Below are 18998 nucleotides of genomic sequence, written 5' to 3'. Positions count from 1 at the left end.
GTTGATATAAGGAGTCCTTGGAGCCTTCTCCAAGCTGAACAATCCCAACTCCTTCAATGTCTTCACAGAAATGCCCAGTGCTCTGGACATCCCTGTGTCCCTCCCCTGGACTCTAACAGCCCATGTCCTTCTCATACACCCTATATACAACATCAACCTATAGTCTATGAGAAAAAATTTTAAGTTTCCCATTCATCCTTGTAATGTTTTCTCACTTGGAGCAGTACTGTAGTAGACATTTGATTGGTAGTATGAGACTAGTTTTACTCTAGTTATAGGAATGAATTTTCACTAGCTGTAGTTTTGCCTGGGGTGAATTTTGATGTAAATAATGATACCATGAGTAGGTGATACAGCACAGATTTGGTTTAGAACACCAACCTATTTATAAAAAATCTACCAATAAAGTGCCATTATCGGCTTTGAATTGTATCCTTAGATTTTTCTGAGGCCACAGAGAAGCATGCTACAGTACATTATCAGTCTGTAGTCGCCTGCTATTTGCACAGCAGTAAGCTTGCATGGTTCCATTAGCTTGCTCAGTTTAGGCACAAAAAGATCCAACTACAGATTCAATACCAGGGCAAGAAAAGCTAGAAAACAGATGCTGACCTCTGGCACCCATGGAACATTTCCACACTCAGTTTTCCATTATCCTGGAGGGTGTTCTCATTACCAGCTCCAAGAAAAGTTTTCCAAAGAGCAGTGACGCAGAGAGCACTGTAAGAATGATTACTCCCATGGACTGCCAAAGCATTACTTGTAGCTGAGTAACAGAAGATGACTTTAACAAGATAGTCCTACTGAGCACAAAACTTGTGTAGTCATAAGTGCAGGCCCTTAGAAAGGTATTAACTTCATGGCTATGACACCTAAGGAGAGGTATTGAAATGTGCACTGCCCAGACTCTCCTATTACAGAGAGTTGAGTGCTGGAGTTTGGTTCTGCTGCCCACAAGCATTTACTGTTACCTGATGTGTGCTTAGTCTTGCTGAGTCAGAGCATCAGTCTGCTTAAGATCCTCTCTCCCACCTTTGTAGTAGCTTTTACCTTAGATGCTCTCAAGGGTGAGTGCATCTAACATCTTGTCAGCAGAGCATGGACTGTGAGAAGTCCTGCACTCAGGATCCACTTCAGAGCAGCAGGAGCTGTTCTCTAGACTACATGGCCTGTGATGTCCAAAGACTTAGTGGGACACTTTGAGTTCCTTTTGAGGTTCCTGTGGTATCAGTGCATCCATACAGGATTGTTGGATGCACTGGAATCCACTCCAGACACACCTTTCTTGAAGAGCTATCTGGGAAGCAGATGGAATATCCTTGGGCACTGGAAATTGTTACCAGATGAGGAAGCCCAGTCAACTGAATCCTGTCAATAGCCCATTTCTAGGCAACAGATATTTCTAGATGTTTCAGTCTGGAGATGAATATAATTTCAGAAAGTAGATCCAGTGCTTACAACAGAGGGAAAAACTGAAACCTTTTCATACCTTTTCTGCTGGCACTTGTAGTTGACAAGGGAAAGAGGTCAGGCCCATCAGATTAGGGCATGAATTTGGAGATCTTTTCATTTTTTAACTCCCAAACTTTAATAACTTCAAACCCTCTTCTATGTTAGGTTGCAGGTGCCTGTATTCCTAGTAAAGCATGTTAGTAAAAAACTTGTACTATCTTTTTAACTTCCCCGACTATCCAGTGAATGGAGGGAAAAAAAAAACCACAACAAAACAATTTCTTTATTTTTTCAATCCTTATTTTTAGGTCATTTATTACTTTGAATTTTCTAACATCAGTAGAGACCAATCACCTCTTCCTAGGTGGGATGTCCCTTGACAGTCCTTTACCCTAGGGACAATGGAACTGTCAAGCAAACAATGGGTGAGGAATGACACTTATTCTGCAGCTGGTTCACCACATGTAATTCTCTTTTATATTAGATTAAAAAGAAAATGACCAGTGTGACCCCATCAGTGTTCAAATAATGTGGAAACCTGGTTCTGCAAGTTATTTTTTCACCAGGAAGTCCAGAACTCCTCCTGTTTATACAGGGGGTAGGTGCTTCTAATGTGCTATCACTATTACAGTAAAGTAAATGATAATAAAAAGGAACTCTCAAAATTTTTTTCTCTGTAAGGATAAATTTGTATGTGTGGCTATATTCTAGCCACAGGGTATTTTAGTTAAAAGAAGATAATGGACTTTCAACAAATTACAGGTTTTGCTGATATGTCATGAGGGTCTGTTGGACTGTTTGAGGGATGCCAGAGTTCAATGTGTGCTATATTATCACACAGCATCCCTGCAATTTTTCCCTATGAATACTTGCAAGCAGTGCAGAAATGAAAAGAGTGATTACGCTTTGGGCAGGTAATTTTGAGTTACTACATACAATAATATAGATAAAATAAATTTCATATGCATTACTCTGTAAGAAGTTCACATGGACCACTAAAGTCTTAGCCACTTTGACTGCTCAAAACTACATTGTCAAATTTCCTTTCATAATAACAAGAAAGAAGCACCACAGTTCGATTTTTTAAAATTCTTTTCTCACTCGGTGTGTAATATTCTGATCAAATACGTTCTAAAAAGGTTCCTCTTTTTTCATGAAGACTGACATACAACACAAAAAGACGAGTCTACTTTTGAAAATGTAAAGTGTTAAGAAAATAGATAGATAGATAGATATAGAATACTGTAGAGATTAATATTAGACATGCTATCTCCAGTGTTCTTTAACTTCATGTAACTGTGTTCTGAATGAAAAATAATCTCTCCTTCCTAGAATCTCTGCCCAAAACCAAATATTCTGTTATGTGGAGTTGAAAACAGTCTGAGAAGCTGAAGATTTCTTCATCCCATGCATCAATAGAGGCATATATTCAGAATTCAGGCTTTCAAGCTATTGAAGTAACACTGGATTCAGCATTTCCAAGACTGGTTCTCCAAAAGGCTTTAAACACTGACAGATCTTTTGTCAGAGCATTTTGGTGGTCTATGGCAAATAGAGTTCTACCTAACTTCTAATAATTCATTAGTGGTGTTAATTTGCTGGGCCCTACTCATTTCTCCTATCTTCAGAAATACTACATACACACATTTGTAGAACATTAAAAAGATCATGTAAAACACCACAAATTAATACCAAGAGGCAAGAACAAAATTTAAATGCAAAAAGTTCTATTGGGAACAAAAAAAGGGTAAATGACACATCCTGGGAAAAAAATACAGTTAGCAAACAGAGGGTAATTCAATGATAAAATAGCTAGATATTTGCTAAATCTGGAGAGAAAACAAACAATCTAATTTTAACAAGGGAGTGACTGAAATGTACTGAAAGTACCAAAGAAATGGCCTGTTACTGACTCAGTCATTTTATTGAACTTCTGAATATCATCATGCTTTTTAATTTAATCTTTTGTGATTGCAGTTTTTTTTCCAAGCATTTTTTCTACCTTTCTCATGAGGTTTCATTTTTCCTTCCAGATGATTTCAAGACAGGCATATTCTGCCTCTACATCACAACTAGGACAGTTCTTCTTCAGATGCTTCTTATGAGCATTTTCTTACTATTAGGTTCCAATTTCTATACTTTCTCAGCTCTCTTTAGTGCAACTGGGCAAACAACTTGATGTAAGTATATTTCCAACAGCAGACTGCAAAACTGGCTTGCAGCTAGGGAGAGCCATTTAAAGAACCCATTCCTCTTTCTGGTTCATAAATGCAGCAAAAGTAGATTTAACTATTAAAACATGTGAGGAGAATTTATTTAGACTGCTCACAGCGGCTATCCTATCTCACTATCTCCCTTACATCACTGGATTGAACATTACAGTGGTGGGAGTTAGAGGGAGAGAAAAAACTCACTGGTAAAAGACTCTTTTACTTGCAGAATGTACTTGGTGAAATGAAGATCATTTTAATACAAAGATTGCGATCAAAAATCTGCATTTCAGAACATAAAAAGGTTACAACAACAACCCCCAAAAAAACCCTAAAAAACAAAAACCCACTGGCAATATATCTTCTTTTGCATGGCATTTGGTCTCAGAGTTACTATGAATGTTTCTGACACTGTCATTATCTGCTTCATTCCTTATGATGCAGAGAAAGAGGGACCAATGAGAAAGGATAAGGGAGAGACAGGATCAATAAACTGAAAGCTTCCTTGTTGATGTATTTTTCAAAATAAGACTTCCCATTCTGCACACCAGCTAATTTCTGATGGTTTTAGTATAAAAAACATAACATGCAGTGATTGCTGTTGTTCCTTTCTCTAGTACCTTAGAAAATACTGAAAGTGCTTGAATCAGCACATAGTAGTACTCCTCTCCTCATAGAGATCAGACAGGGTTTGAGGTGATAAAGTTTACAAAACTCACAGCATTTCATAACTCCATCTTCTTTTTTTCTCTGCAGCAATATTTGCCTTCTAAAAAGTACATTGCCAAAGCACATTTTTTCCTGTCTGTTTCACAGTGCTCACCAAACTTATAAGGGACATCTGAACTTTGATGAATGACCAAGCATGAGAGCTCTAAGAATAAAGTAATTTCTGAAGCCAAAATGTGACCTACAACAGTGCTCCACGCAGCATTTACCAGTTTACCAGAGGAACCAGCTCTTCATACCCCTGTAGAAGAGCAAGGAGTGAGTGCACACACCCATTCAGAGTGGTCCTATCATGCTTTGTTCCCCTGTATTTTTGCAGCATTCACTGCTGCAAAAAGTGAGCCCTATTTTAACATTTTTCTCTAGCATCAGGAAAATATCAAGCCTACCATAATGCTCCACTGCTAATACGCACATAAGCAATGCCATTATGGTTTTTCAGAAACTTTTGGGGGTTTATGGAACCTCAGGTGAGTAAATACTAGGAAAATGCTCATTAATAAACATCACTTCATTAGCCCTTCTAATCTGCTCTAGGTGCACATCAGACACATCAATACAATCAAAATGGCACAGCGGAAGTTCCTACATGTGAAAACATTGAACAGTGCTGTGTGATGCTGCTGCTGTGTAAGTGCAAAGTCAAACCGTCAGCGGTCCAAGTCTCTTTCCAGCCAATTAAAAGATATAAGGCACAAGGTTGTGTTCAGAAATGGATGAAGCCAAGTGATGATATGGCCATGTAGGCTCTTTGATCCTTTTTGTTTTCACCAGTTCAATACTCACCCACTCTGGTGTCACTGCTGTACCCAGTACAGAAAATTATATAGATCTTGTAATTCATATACCTGCTGTTACTTCAGAGCCAAACCTTGTTCAAGTATCTACCAGCAAAAAAATGATGCCATAGAAACCATCTTTTTTGCTGCCTTAGCAATCCACCACCCATCAATTTTCCATACTATATAACAAAGAATATGCAGAAGTGTATACTTTTGCCACAGTGTGTGTTTATTTATAATTAGATGAATGTTAAGAACTGCCTATGAAGACAATGACGTCAAATCAATAAGTGATACTAAATGGTAAGACATTGATCTATATGACTCTATAATCAAATTGATTATGCCACCATTTGTTTTCTGTGTAATTCAATACTCTTAATGAAGTAAAATATGAGATTTTAGTCTAGTATAGTCTTCTGTTATTTGGCTTACATTTCATGGCTTCTTTTTACTTCTGGACATTTAACATCAAACTTATAAATACAAGGTAAAAGAACAAGTAAATTTTAAATAATGATAATTGATTTTCCATGCCACTCTTCATGCCAACTCCTTGTCTCCCCAATACCAGAGCCATTGTCACTTCACAGTGTATATCCAGGGCCCACAGCACCACGACAGCCAGAGGATGGCAGGGCACCAAGGAGGGCTCCCTGTGCAGCTCTCCTGGACTCCACAGTCTCTACAAAGAGCTAGGCAGGGACAATCTGATCATGCTACTAACTACAGCGTCCTCTTGAAATACATCCAGTCCTGCATGTGACCTTTATGTGCAGCAATTCCCTCCTGCCAGTTAGTAATTTTTGCTCTTCTAGCAGATGCAAACCACAGTCACACTCTTGGGATGGGCTGGAGCATGTCCGGTGCTCCATCTGTGTTGGCAGGCAGAAGATCCTCCACTTGACTAACACAGCTGCTTGCTATTGAGAGCATGTAGTGAACTACACCAGGTCTTCAAAAGGTACATTTTATTCTGCTCTATGATGAACAGCAAATCCACAGACCTCACCTGCTTTTCCTTAGAATCTCAGATACAGCAAACTAAGGTAAAGTTAGATATTCTGTTCATGCCAGAACCAAGCATGTCTTCATAACCTTTGTTGAATTCCTTATTTCACCTCCCTTCTTCACTCAGATGTGAAAAATAACTACACTGCACAAGATAATATTAATTTAATTTGCTCTTCATTTTAAAATGAGGACAAATATTATCTAAAACAAGTTCTAGTGCTTTCACTATTTGAACTACTGTTGATAATGCCAGTGAAAGGTAAGTCACTTATTAATCTTAAATAACTTTACATTTCAGTTTTATTAATCAAAGTCATGTCAATTAAATCATATTTCATCATGCTTTACATATTTCAGCAGCACATAGTACCTTTAAAAGACCCATGGAAGTTCAGACTGAGAGAATGGCAATCTGCAAAATGGACAGTGCTATTTCAGCCACTGCTGCTTAATTTACATGTTTGTTCATTTGTACATTGTTTGTACAATTTTATCAGAGAAGAATTTTTACTAAGAATTAAAAGAATATGCACTCTGTTTTAACGTTTTACAGACATCTAATCTTATACCTCTATTTTTCCTTTGTCATTTATAAAAGCTAAAGAATTCAGAGAAAAGTAAAAGGAAGAAAGGCAACAGAATGCTTTCTGTTTATGATTTTATTAGAGTATAATGGTCTGTCTCTGTTGCACCAGAGCCATTGGTAGTAAAGCAGGTAATTCCTTATGTTCAATTTGATATCAGACATTCCATGCTAATCTACTGCTTTACTTACAGAGACAAAATCAGAAGCTCACCCTGCAGGAGCAATGCCTATAATTTTCTGAAGAGCCTGTATTGTATTCCCTTTTTTCAGATGTGCATGGCTTTGTGCATAAAAATTGTCCAACACATAGGAGAGGCGTGTTTTAAAAATTCAGCCCCAAGCTTTTACTGCCCCGGATCCCTTTATCTAACAGCTTTGAATTACCTTGTGTCATTTATGTTGCAGGATGTTCTTGAGGGTATAACTGATTAAATGGCCAAAAATCTAGCAGTTTTGGAGCAGCTTCCAATTCAAGGCAATTAAATGGATTCTCATGCTGTCAGACTTTCCATAAAGAAACTCTGAAGACCAGAACAGACATTCAGTAAGTTTTAAAAACCTTTAATGTTTCCACTGTTGGTCTATAATGAAGCTATTGGAGTTGGCCCAGTTAATCATCCTTCAATTGTGTAAGTATTTCTTTATTTCCCCAAAACAAATTTCAGAGCATAGTAACTAACTAGTGATTATTCAAGTCATGAACAAGCTGAAATGCTTTCAAGGTATTGGTTTGGTAGATTTCCTCTTTCAGTAACTGAAAGACAAGAAATAATTATAACTATGTGGCAATAAACACATTTGCTTGAATGTGTTTGAATATAGTATCTGTCCAGTTGAATGAACCTCATGAAATACCCGTTATTACTGTCAAAGCTCAGCACAGCTTATGCTCGTGTTAGGTATTATCTCAGGAGATCTCATTCTTCCTTGCTTTAAGCCACAATCTGAACTTATCAAAGTGTATCTATTAGTTACTTGGATTTCAAAATACCTTCACGCTCACTTTCAGGATCTCCTGTATATTGGGAGATGGTTACCTATGAGCATCCAGAATCCTTGCCTCAGGAAGCTTCTCCTTTGCTGTAATGCAAAACCAGATATTTTGGCTACCGATGCCAGAATACCTCACTGTCCTCTCCCTGCCCCCCTTTTTTTTAAACTGTTTTCCTTTTTCTGTCTGTCTGTCTCTCTCTTCATATATATATATGCTGTCCTTTTTATTTTAATTTAAATTATAACACATGCAGGGCAGACATCCTCTGGCTGTTTGCATGTTACTTGCCACAGATGGCTCCAGCTCCAAGCCTAGTAGTCCCAGATGGTACTGTAATAAAAAACAATAAAGATAATCTCATCATTCCCCAGGGCATCAGCCACAAATTCTACATGCAGGATGTACTCTCTTCCTCAGCATTGATCAGACTTTTCTGTCAAGACAAATGCTCTTAGGAGACCAGGAATTTTCAACATTTTTATGCCTTTTCCTGAATCTGCAACTGTGCATGATAAGTGACAGACAAACGTGGCTATCCACAAATGTACGTATCCAGACACACACAGAGATACACATACACACATTTCCTGAGCCTTGGGTGTGATGGGAATTTACTGGTCCAGATGACGTGTTCAGCTTCTGCACCACTTCAGACATTTCCCTATGTGAATCCCTACAAATGTCTACCTGCTACCTGCATATCTGATAGGAAACTGCTGAGTCCTGAAACTACCCCTCAAGGGTACACCTACAAATCCATGGTGAAAATCAATTCAATGTATTGCTCTACTATAAGTGAATTGTAATTAATGGATAGATTTACTCACCCTGATTCAACCATCCAAAAATACATTTGGCCGTAGACTGGACTACTCACTCTAGATTGCCTTCACAGTCAATGGAGAAATAATTCTCCCCTGAACAAAGGTCCTTTTGAAACAGGGGTCCTAAAATAGCTGAGATAAACTATTCCTAATGCTTGGGGCCTGGGTTGAAAAAATTAGACTCCTGATTTTTAGAAAACTAAAGTTAAATGAGATCCCCCATTTCTGGGATTGTTGTTTGTCTGGATTGGTCTCTTCCCTGAAGAAGTGTAAGACTTTGTGCCACTATTTCAGTATTGTTCCTGAATGTCAAGTTGTTAGGGTGGCCTGTGGGGAGACTATGACTTTTTGTTTACCATGCTCTATAGGGAAATTGTGACTTTTTGTTTACCACTGTGTGGCCAGGATTTATAGATGGTTATCAAACCTGCCTTCCTCAGTCAGTTTATTTTATTTTTTATCCTGGCAGAGTCTTTTAATTATATTTTATCCCTAGAGCTCAGTAAACCTTCAAATTCATAACACTCTTACAACCAGTTTTGCAATCTAAAAAGTATTTAATTTTGATCCTCTGGAAGGAATTATATCTGCTTCTTCCTATGTGAGAAGAAATTTAATTTTTATTCTCAAATTTTCTACCTCATTTTCAGGATGGTTTTGTTGTCAAGCATAGGTCATCTCAACATTTCTGTCCACACCTTGAGGTCCATAAATATTGAATATCAGGGCTGGAAAAATTTTAATAATGGATAAAAATTTAAGACTTCATGGATAACAAGCTGAAATACATAATTTGGAAACTTAATAGCCTTTGTAGGTTGAGACTGAGACAAAGCACACTGAACATCCCCATTTATTCTGGTACATTGCCAGTACCTTCACAGATGTGTTCACAGGAAGGAGGACCAAATAATTCAAGAGACTGTGGCTTTAGACTGGATATCAAGCAGGGTGTATAAGAACCATCCTGAATGAGAGAATTCAGCTTTCTGTGAATTAATTTTTTAAAAATTAATCAGTGGAAGATAGGTATATGAGTTCTAGTTCTTTGATTAAATAGTAAACAAAGCATTGATAGATGTGGTTAAACAGTGGTCGTATAATAAAGATATTCCTTTAAATTGCCTATATAATTTGAAGATTATTAATCATGAAAGAAATATAGGGGTTTTTTTGTTATTGTTGAAGTTGTTCAAAATAGGCTGTTTGATCATCCTTTACCATTTTTGGAGCAAACAGAAGATTGTTGCAATGACAAACTTATTTGTGACCTCTAACATTCCAGGAATATTTATTTCCACCAATAAACAGCTTGTCATATGGATAATCAGCAGCACTTACGTGTAAGTGCGCTTTTTCTATTGAAAATTCTAATCAATATTTGCATATTTAAGAAAAAGGTGCATGAAAGCTTAGAAATTATAATTTTGAGCAAGCTGGAAAAAAAAATAACTCCGATAGGTCAGCAAAGCATTAAGTTCTCTAGCAAAATGAATACCTTCTCTGAAATCCACTAAAACCCACTGTAGCAATTTTTAATAGCTCAGTTTACCCAGTGGTTTTAGGAAAATTTAAAAAGAGACTAATTCCAGTACACAGTCTTAAATAAATATTTAATTCATGACAATAACTGCAGATATTTTTTCTCAGTAGAAATTCTCAAAGGAGAAAAATGCTACATTGATTCTCTTATTTATTACATAGTGTAGTTTGTCAATTGCCATAGCCTAAAGTTTCAATTTCATGTTTTTGGATTTAGAAGTCTTTTGTGTTTCTGATGTTATTAATTTATTAGGTTTTTGAAACTTCTCATGAAAAGTGTTTACCAAACTGGCAATACTCTAACTTTCTATTTCCTGACATAATCTGTACTTTCTGCAACTGCCAAATCAAATTAGATGTGCAAATATTTTGGTTCTAAGCCCTACACGACACATTGAAGTGCAAATCAAATAGTAAATAAAAATAGCCATTTTTCGCCAGTTTGTGGTGCCAGACTTACATGACACCATAAACCTGTTGCTCGTCCTGCATGTAGCTGCCATATCAGAATAAAATGCAACTTTAAAAGAAATAAGTATTTTGGGAGTTGTTTTTTTTTTTCCCAAGAAACGGCAGAAAAAAAAAGTGAAAAAATCACAAACTCTTTTGCCAAAAGAATGATATTGATGATACTTTTCCTTTTACAGTTTTTTCCAGAATGCATGATTGCTAGTCAGATTGACAGTAAATCAATTATCAATGTTCTCTTTCCTGTACATTCAAAGCTCTACTATTAGCATAATTAAAATTATAAGTTATTTAATTATTTATATTGCAGCAGTACTCAAGAGCCTTTATTAAAATCTGGTGTAAACGCAGATGAGTAGAGTGTTCTTGCCTAAGAAAACTTAGGTAAATTTTGTGAAGAAAGAATAATGACTATGGAAAGTTGTTCCTTGAATTAGAGAAACTCGACTTTCTGGATTTTTGTCTAGACTTAAACTTGTATCCAAGTGCACTCAGCTAAAGTTCAGTCCAGCTTATCATTCTTCTTTATTTGTCTTGCAAAGACTACCTCTGGCATGTCTAGAACTAAAATGATAACAGCAAAGATCAAAGTTAAACTGAAAGACCTTTAAAAATTTAAATCATGTGGCAGATGAAAAAATTCTGTCTTCTGTTCACTCAGGCAAACAATATTTTCCAGGATAACAAAGAGAAGATAAATTTGGCCTATGCAAAGAGTAAATTCCAGAAATTTAACATAACAGAAATATTATATGATAATTATTACTATCTTCACTGAATAATTCTAGAAGACATTGACCACTGAAGTGCATTCTTTTGTGAGAAGAATAAGATGATATTTACTCATCTATCAAACTAAGAAATTGATTTTACTCTTAGACTAGAAGCTATGATCTTAATTGATTATCATTTTATTATAAGGTACAGCTCAATCTTAAAATATTTAGCAAAGTTTTGTTTTTCATTGAAATTAAACTTTTTGAGTGTATCCAATACTAAGTTTCTAACTGGTTAAATAAGTCATTCACCTATGAAAATGGATTAGTATACAGAATACAGTAAGCAACCCAATATTATTTATACATTACCCTCGTCACAAAAATCTTCATAATTCATAACACCTCTAGTGATTTCTTTAGTCCAAAACATGAAACAAAGATCTCCTAATTTCTTTCCCACTTACTGCTGAAAACAGTTCTAATCTTCTCTCTCTCAGATTTTCAAGGTGAAAAATAAGATCACAAATGCCAGTGGAGATGGACTAGAAGTGAAAGGAAGAACTGCTAATATTCTCAAAATGTCCTTCTCTAATAAAGCTAAGATACCTTAGCAAGGATGAGAGTTACTCTCCCAGGGCAATTCCAAAGATTTGCACTACCTAATTACAAGGCATTTCCCTCCTGGGTGAGGGCATCCAGGATGGTCAAGATGGACCTCTTTCCCTGTAAGGAGAGCTGAAGGAACTTGGCTTAGTCACCCTGGAGGTACCTAACAGCAGTCCTTCACAAAGCCCTTAGCAAGAAGATGGATTTGGCTGCTTACAGAAGCGTGTGGTGGGAGCCTGAAAGGCAGTGGGCACAAGCTGAAAGAAGGGATGCTCAAGCTGAAGGTAATGAAAAACTTTCTCCTAAAGAAAAGAATGAAATGGTGGCACAGGCTGCCCAGAAAGGTTGAATGTTCTATATCTTTGATATTTTCAATACCAGAATGGACAAGCCCTGAACAACCTGGTCTGAACTCATAGCTGACCCTGCCTGAGCAGGAGATTGGACCAGAAACCTCCTGTGTTCTCTTCCAGACTGAATTATCTTGTGGTTCTATGATTCTGTGATGTCAGCCTTCACATGCAGTTATTAGAAACAAGAAGAAATTTATCAAATACCTTAAAACTGAGATAAGTACTTCAATCCTACATATCATGTGCAGATTTACTTAACAGCCACTTCAGGGCACCTTGGGTTAGTTTCTCTGCCTCACATGGCTGTGGCACTGAGCAGATATATTATGTTAATATTAGCTATTATCTGACATTTTTATACATTCAAGGAGACATTATTATAAATACAAAAGGCAATTAAACTTCAAGGAAAATTATTTACAAAAGAGGAACAAGTACAGTTAACTAGATATATGGATTAGTAAAAGAAAGTCTATATCACTTAGAAGCACAGACTGTATATAATAAGCACAGACTGTATATAAAATAAATGTTTGTATTCTTTATGGCCTACATAAAGTTGAGTTTGTTTGGGTATCTCTGAAAAGTATTTGCATATACTGACATTATAGATTTTGAAAGTGCTGGTTTTACATAATAATTTTTAAAATGTTTTTTAAACTACATCTCTACCCCATTGTTTCTTTTAGATTTAAAATATGGATTTTAGCTGTTCCATTTAAATTATTCTAAGAGCTAAGGAAGACATTATTGCAGTATTGCTTTAAGCACTTGCTTTCTAACAGAAGGCTGTAAGAGGCCAACATGCATTTGGTACAATTGTGAAATTCTTATAGAATGCATCTGTCCCAGCTATTAACCATATGAGTTTGGTTCAGCAGAGATTGCTGAAAAGGAGTGTATTGATTGCTTAGTTCTGCTGTCAAAGGAGTACAAGGCACAGTATTATAGATGCAGATTACAGTGATTGTTGTTGAACAAGAAACTTTTGAGAGGTTCTATTTATTTAAAATGCTCTTACAAAAGCAATTTGAATGAGCCAAAACACAGGTATTTTCCCTAAATTACTTTCAGTGTTCCTGTTTTAATAGATTTTATTTCAGAAAGTTCTGACAAGTAGGGTGGTAATGACTTCTGTACCAAATGGCAGCTATGTTTTTGTGTAATAAAGCCACAATGTATTCAACTTAATTGACAATAGAATTCATTATTCTTTCAATAACTCCTCCTTCACCGACCCACAATTCAACAAGATTATTTTGATAGCATCTTTAAATATATGAATTTATTTAAGATAGCACTAAACCACATATTTTTGAAATGTAATTAAACTTTAATTCTTAATCTAAAACTAGTTTTAACATGCCTAACTTTTTATCAAGCAGTGGCAAAGGGACAGTTCTAAATATATCTAACATTTGGCTTTGTACTTTGAACACTCCTAAATTAACAGAATATAATATGAAACATGACTTTATGTATCTCAACCTCACTGCTCTGGGGATTCAGAACTGGAAACTATCTTCACATGAATTTCCAAGCCTAAGTAGTAAAAAAAAAGAAGGTATTTTATTAGAATGAGAATGAGGAAACTATCAAGACAAAATAATATTTTTTCCTTTGTGTGTTTTCTATGTCCACACATGTCCTTAGCTAAGAAGTGTTTGGTTGACTTTGATATGCTTCCCTTAAAATCTTGATTAAAAAATAATTAACCAAGCTACTATGTTAAATTCGTTGTCTTCTCTAATCAGAGCTATAGAAACAAAGGAGAAACATCCTATGGATAGGAGAACCAAGAAAAAAATATATTCCACCACTCCTTCTTCCTATGCACTGGCAACCACAAAGAAGGAATGCTAATCTGTAGCGATAGCATAAGCCGGACAAAGTGATGTTTGCTCTTGGAAAGAAACCAAAGAAAAATAGAAGAAAAGCTGAGGAAATGAAATTCTTTGCACACTGGATTTTACATTAATTTGCTAAGTGAAGTTGGCTTACATTTTTTTTGGCACAACCTATCAGCCTTGTTGAATTATACACAGTATCAGTACTCCTTCAGCTTTCTGGAATATCCATCATCACCTAATATTTACTTAAATATTTTACAGGTTCAGCAAGACTCAAGACTTTTAGAAATTAGTGGGCTAGGGGTAGTTTAAAAATACACTTTTTATTTTTGTTGGAAATTACATCTTAGTGTTTATATTAATGATTGCTAAAAAACAGATAGACTTATCTCTCTTTCTCTAGCTTCATAATCAACTCATTAGTTTTACTCAAGTACACCTTGATTATATTTGGGTTTTTTGTATCATTTTTAATATATAAATTTAAATTGTACTCAAAATGTGATTTCTGTATAATTATATGGTATAAAACATTGACAAAAGGTGTTTACTTATAATGTATTTTTTGAAGCTCATAGGCCTTAGGTCAACAGACTGCTTTTTCTTCTGCTTCTTTGATCTTCCTTTAAATATTCTGTAACTTATACCCTCATTTTTATCTGTTAATTTTTATGTTCTCACTTTCCTATTTTCTCCCTATTGCTTTTTATTGATAATTGCTGTCCTTTTTACTGCCACTGGGCTGCAAAAGACTTTTAGAAAAAGATAGCTCAGTAAGGAAATGCAGTTTTCTCTCTATTAGACAAATCCTTTTTCATATCACTCGCACTCAAAACTTTCCACATACTATTTTGTTGGTATTCACAATTTTTTCTTTATTTTCTTTGGGTGTTGAAAGCTTTTCTGAAGTACCAAATATACCTTTACCTGGCTGGAATTATCTTTATTTTCCTCTTCTTACAATAATCATGTCATTATCATCAATGTCTAGGCTTCCACTAAGTTCCATGCAAGGGATTAGTTAATTTTTGCCTATTAGAATACTGAAATGAACTTTAAAATTTTAACAGCAAAGTGCACTAATATAGCATACTTTGTGAGGCTAGAAATAAAAATATTTTTTCTTGCTTGTCTCCTCTAAAAAAGAAACAAATCAATTTCATCATACCCATTATGATAAAATGCGGGCCAAGGACCAGCTCTGAGTCTGCACAGAATACTGTGTATATTGCACTTATTTTTAGTTGAATATTATTCATTGAATACATTATTTAGAAAATGTTGCTGGTTTTCAATGAATAATTTATTCAGTTTTGTTGCTATCTTAGACCAGCTTTAATTATAACCCATAGTGCAGTGCTGAAGCAGAGAGAGATGAAAAAATATAAGCCAATCTATTGCTAGGATGTCTAGAGACTTAGGGCATTAAATACCATCCATCTAAGCTGAAATCAAAATCCTGATATTTTAAGCTTGCATGTATTCTCTATTGTCACTTTTAAGTATTTTTGATTTAGTCTCTTTCTCCTTTTTTCCCCTTACTCCCTACTTTCTGTCAATTTTTGCCTCCAATTTTCCCTAAACATCTATTCTGTGTTTCCTGTCTCTTTTGTATTTCACTGCTCACCTACTCCTGTCAACAAGCTCTCATTTTAGATATAGATTAAGGGTAGTCCAGCAGACCTCTTGAGGGTAAGAGGATCCTTCATAAAGCACTTCTAAATTTATTAATTTTTCTCTGCTTATTCAGCTTAGTGGAGTAAATCTACAGGAAAACATTGTTGGGAGACATTTTATTTCCCTGTATGCTTCTGGTAAATGAAAACAGTTCTATGACCAGTGTATTTTAATAGTTCCCTTATGAAATCATCATCTGCTCTTGTCCATCATTTAACTCAGACTAGAAAAATAGGACATTTACTGAGTTAATCTGGCAACATCCATGAATACAAATTCATAGCAGAGAGAAAGAAATGCAAATACATACAGATCTATGTGCCAATCTTTAGGCAAATTATAAAGACAACTCTTCTGAAGCAAGTAGAAACAGAAAACAGGACAGGCTGATTCCATCCAAGTCAAGCAGTAATCTATGTAACTGATGACATATTGGCATTGGAAAATGGCTTAGGTAGTTGGTGCAATGTTAGAAATCATTAAAAATTAGAAGAGAATAGGAATGCCTGTGAACCAGAAGAATGTCTTGATTCATCAGAGTGCTCTTAAATGAATTTCTGTGCAATATCCTAATGCTGATGTAAGCCACTCTGCTGCAATTATCCAATAAGGGAAAACTGAAGAAAAGACCCAGGGTGCCAAGCATAGTGCTTTGAAAATATTCATATTTGAAAAGTTTTCAAATGTGGACAGCTGGCTACTACAAAAAAACCTCTGCATATCTTGCTCTTGCACTCAATGGAACATGTAAAGTGTGCTGGAAACATTTCATACTGGATTGTTCTTATGCAGGAATAATATAGGAGAACTCGAATGCAGCGCCTACCTAGCTCAGGTTTCTGGGCACTATAAGAATGTAAATCATAATAATAATACTAGAAATTAGATGAAAACTAGACAGCCACAAGGGTGTTCTCTGGTGGTTCCAAGAGAAAAACACAGATTCTTCTGGAGACTCTGTCACTGGTTAGAACAGTTAAATATAGTTGCATCTGAAACTTGCAAAGTACCAGCAGCAGCACACGATTTGCCAAGCTCGTAACATCTGCATGGAAATGCATTGGAAAGCAAAAGAACAAAAGTCACAGTCCCATACCTGTTACATGTTTAAAATCTGCAAATAAGGTAGCATGTGAAAGTGTGCCTAAAAGAAAAACTTAATTGATTAAAGTGTAATAAATGGTTAATTCCCCCTCTCTGATTAAACAGTGAATTTCAAGAGCAGTGAGAACAAAAAATATATATCAATATGTAGATATGAATATATGCATATTGAGACACAGCACTTATACAACACTTAGAAATAGATTTGAGAAACTCAAGATATGTAAGAATCCCTCTCTAAGAAAGTGCTGTTTAACACTACAAATTCTGACTACCTCAAATATAATACACATTTTTTTTTCTTTCTAGAAAGCAGTTTTTAAAAAGTACTCTGCATTTCTATTTCTTGTCCTGAAAACCTGACTTACTGATAGAGCATATTGCTAGCATATGTCTGATTCTTCATCAACCTTTTTTTGACAATAAATATAACTACTAATGTTCTTGGAAAACCTCACCCCATTTTAGAAAGTCTCTACAGAGATGGGAAAATTGAAATGGTTACACAGAAATTGACATAAAAGTATATGAGTTTAGGCAGCTATTTTCCACATATCTTCCTTATTTCCTAACTTGTTGGCAGGGTTGTCAAATAAGCCATGCTCTAGTAACTTTACAAAGATAAATCATAAAGTGATGCCTGTTTTAATTATGACATTGTTCTGCAGCACAGTATTATATGGGTCAACAACAACAGTATGGCTTAGTGTCACAGCTGGATTTGTATCACAAATATAATCATCAATAATTTATTAATGGATTCTCTACAATAATTTGCTGATATTTCTCCTCCCAACCTAAAAACAAGAAAGATACTCTTGTCCATCCAAATACCATTCTATATGCAACCAACACATTTTTTATAGTTTATAATTTTAAAAAGTAACCATGAGCTCCCCAATCCATGTCCTACAATTATTAAATGGTATTATCTTTAAAATTATTAGCAGTTTATCAGACTCCTCAATCTCATAGAAAAAACACAGTACCTTGAACACTATTTTTTTCTAAGACAAGTAAATGAAGAATAAAGGCCTAAATATCACACATTCTACAGCTGTATCATTGCAGTTGAGAATACAAGACAGTAGTAAATCTACTTTAATAGATGTAGTATGAGAACGCAGGTAATTTTTGAATAGTATTTGAGTACCTGTATCATCTGGTAGGAAAACTGCAGTGCAGGCATGCAGCTTTGAAACAGAAAGCCAAAATTGCAGCTGAAGAGCAGGACAGAAAATGATAACAGTCCTTTTCTCGCTCCCTCACCAACTGGTTGTTGAATTTTATAGGAAGATTAAGTCATGGGAGATTAAGACCGAAGCTTTGCTCAGAGTACCTACCAGGCAAGAGAAAGCAAAATACAGCACTCCATTTACAAAAATGTACTATGTAAAACCAGAAAAGCAGATTGGCAAAGCAATCATGTTTAAAACGTCCCTGAAGACTATAAATAAAGCACTATTATATTTTATACTGGAGCTCTGTGGTATGACGACAACCCATTTACTCAATCAGAATAACGACAGGAGGGCCATCAGAATGATAAAGCCATTCTAATGAAATGCAGACTAAGATTAAAAAGAATTAAAAGTGACAAGTAAAATTCATTAAAGGATAGCCTTTAGCTACTGTAATCAAAGGATTATTACTTTTCTTGTCAATTAACAGCCGTGTGTCTATTTTTCAGGCAACACTAAAGACTATGCCGAATGTCAAAAAATCATTATTAATACGAGGCCTTTATTTTTATTTATTTGGCTTGTGCAAGTGCATTGTAACATCTCCAAATGAATCATGTACGCAATTTTAGAAGCCATAACAAAAAAATAACTACAGCATTCTGATTCTGTGTTATTATTGCTCTTAAAAATGACTCTTACTGAAGAAAGAAAGAAATTGCAGATGGAATCAACTGCAAATGTATTAATCAATGTCTTTAATTTATATAAAATATTAGAAGCATACACATGCAGAAATGCTCTGTTTTTCATTCCTTGACATTATTTTATCTACACTTTGCCACAATATTTCGCATAGCAGGACATTCCACCAATGCTGGATTCTGCAAATTGCATAGGCAAATTA

General features: G+C 35.5%; 1 protein-coding gene across 3 annotated transcripts in view; it reads right to left on the bottom strand.

Annotated features, from left to right (window-relative positions):
- The window catches only part of ZNF804B (zinc finger protein 804B), a 216188-nt gene that overhangs the window by 45608 nt on the left and 151582 nt on the right, over positions 1 to 18998 (bottom strand). The window contains exon 1 of one of the 3 annotated variants that reach the window (XM_038127320.1): positions 18064 to 18169. The exons of the other annotated variants lie outside the window; for them this stretch is intronic. Coding sequence (XP_037983248.1) covers positions 18064 to 18099 — 36 coding nt within the window. The 5' untranslated portion in view covers positions 18100 to 18169. Of the gene's footprint in view, positions 1 to 18063; positions 18170 to 18998 lie in introns of those variants that run through there. 3 annotated transcript variants of the gene reach the window in all.

The sequence above is a fragment of the Motacilla alba genome, chromosome 2, assembly GCF_015832195.1.
Source record: "Motacilla alba alba isolate MOTALB_02 chromosome 2, Motacilla_alba_V1.0_pri, whole genome shotgun sequence".
Lineage (NCBI taxonomy): Eukaryota > Metazoa > Chordata > Aves > Passeriformes > Motacillidae > Motacilla > Motacilla alba.
The sequence above is the reverse complement of the archived record's forward strand: the minus strand, read 5'-3'. Positions and strand labels throughout refer to the sequence as shown.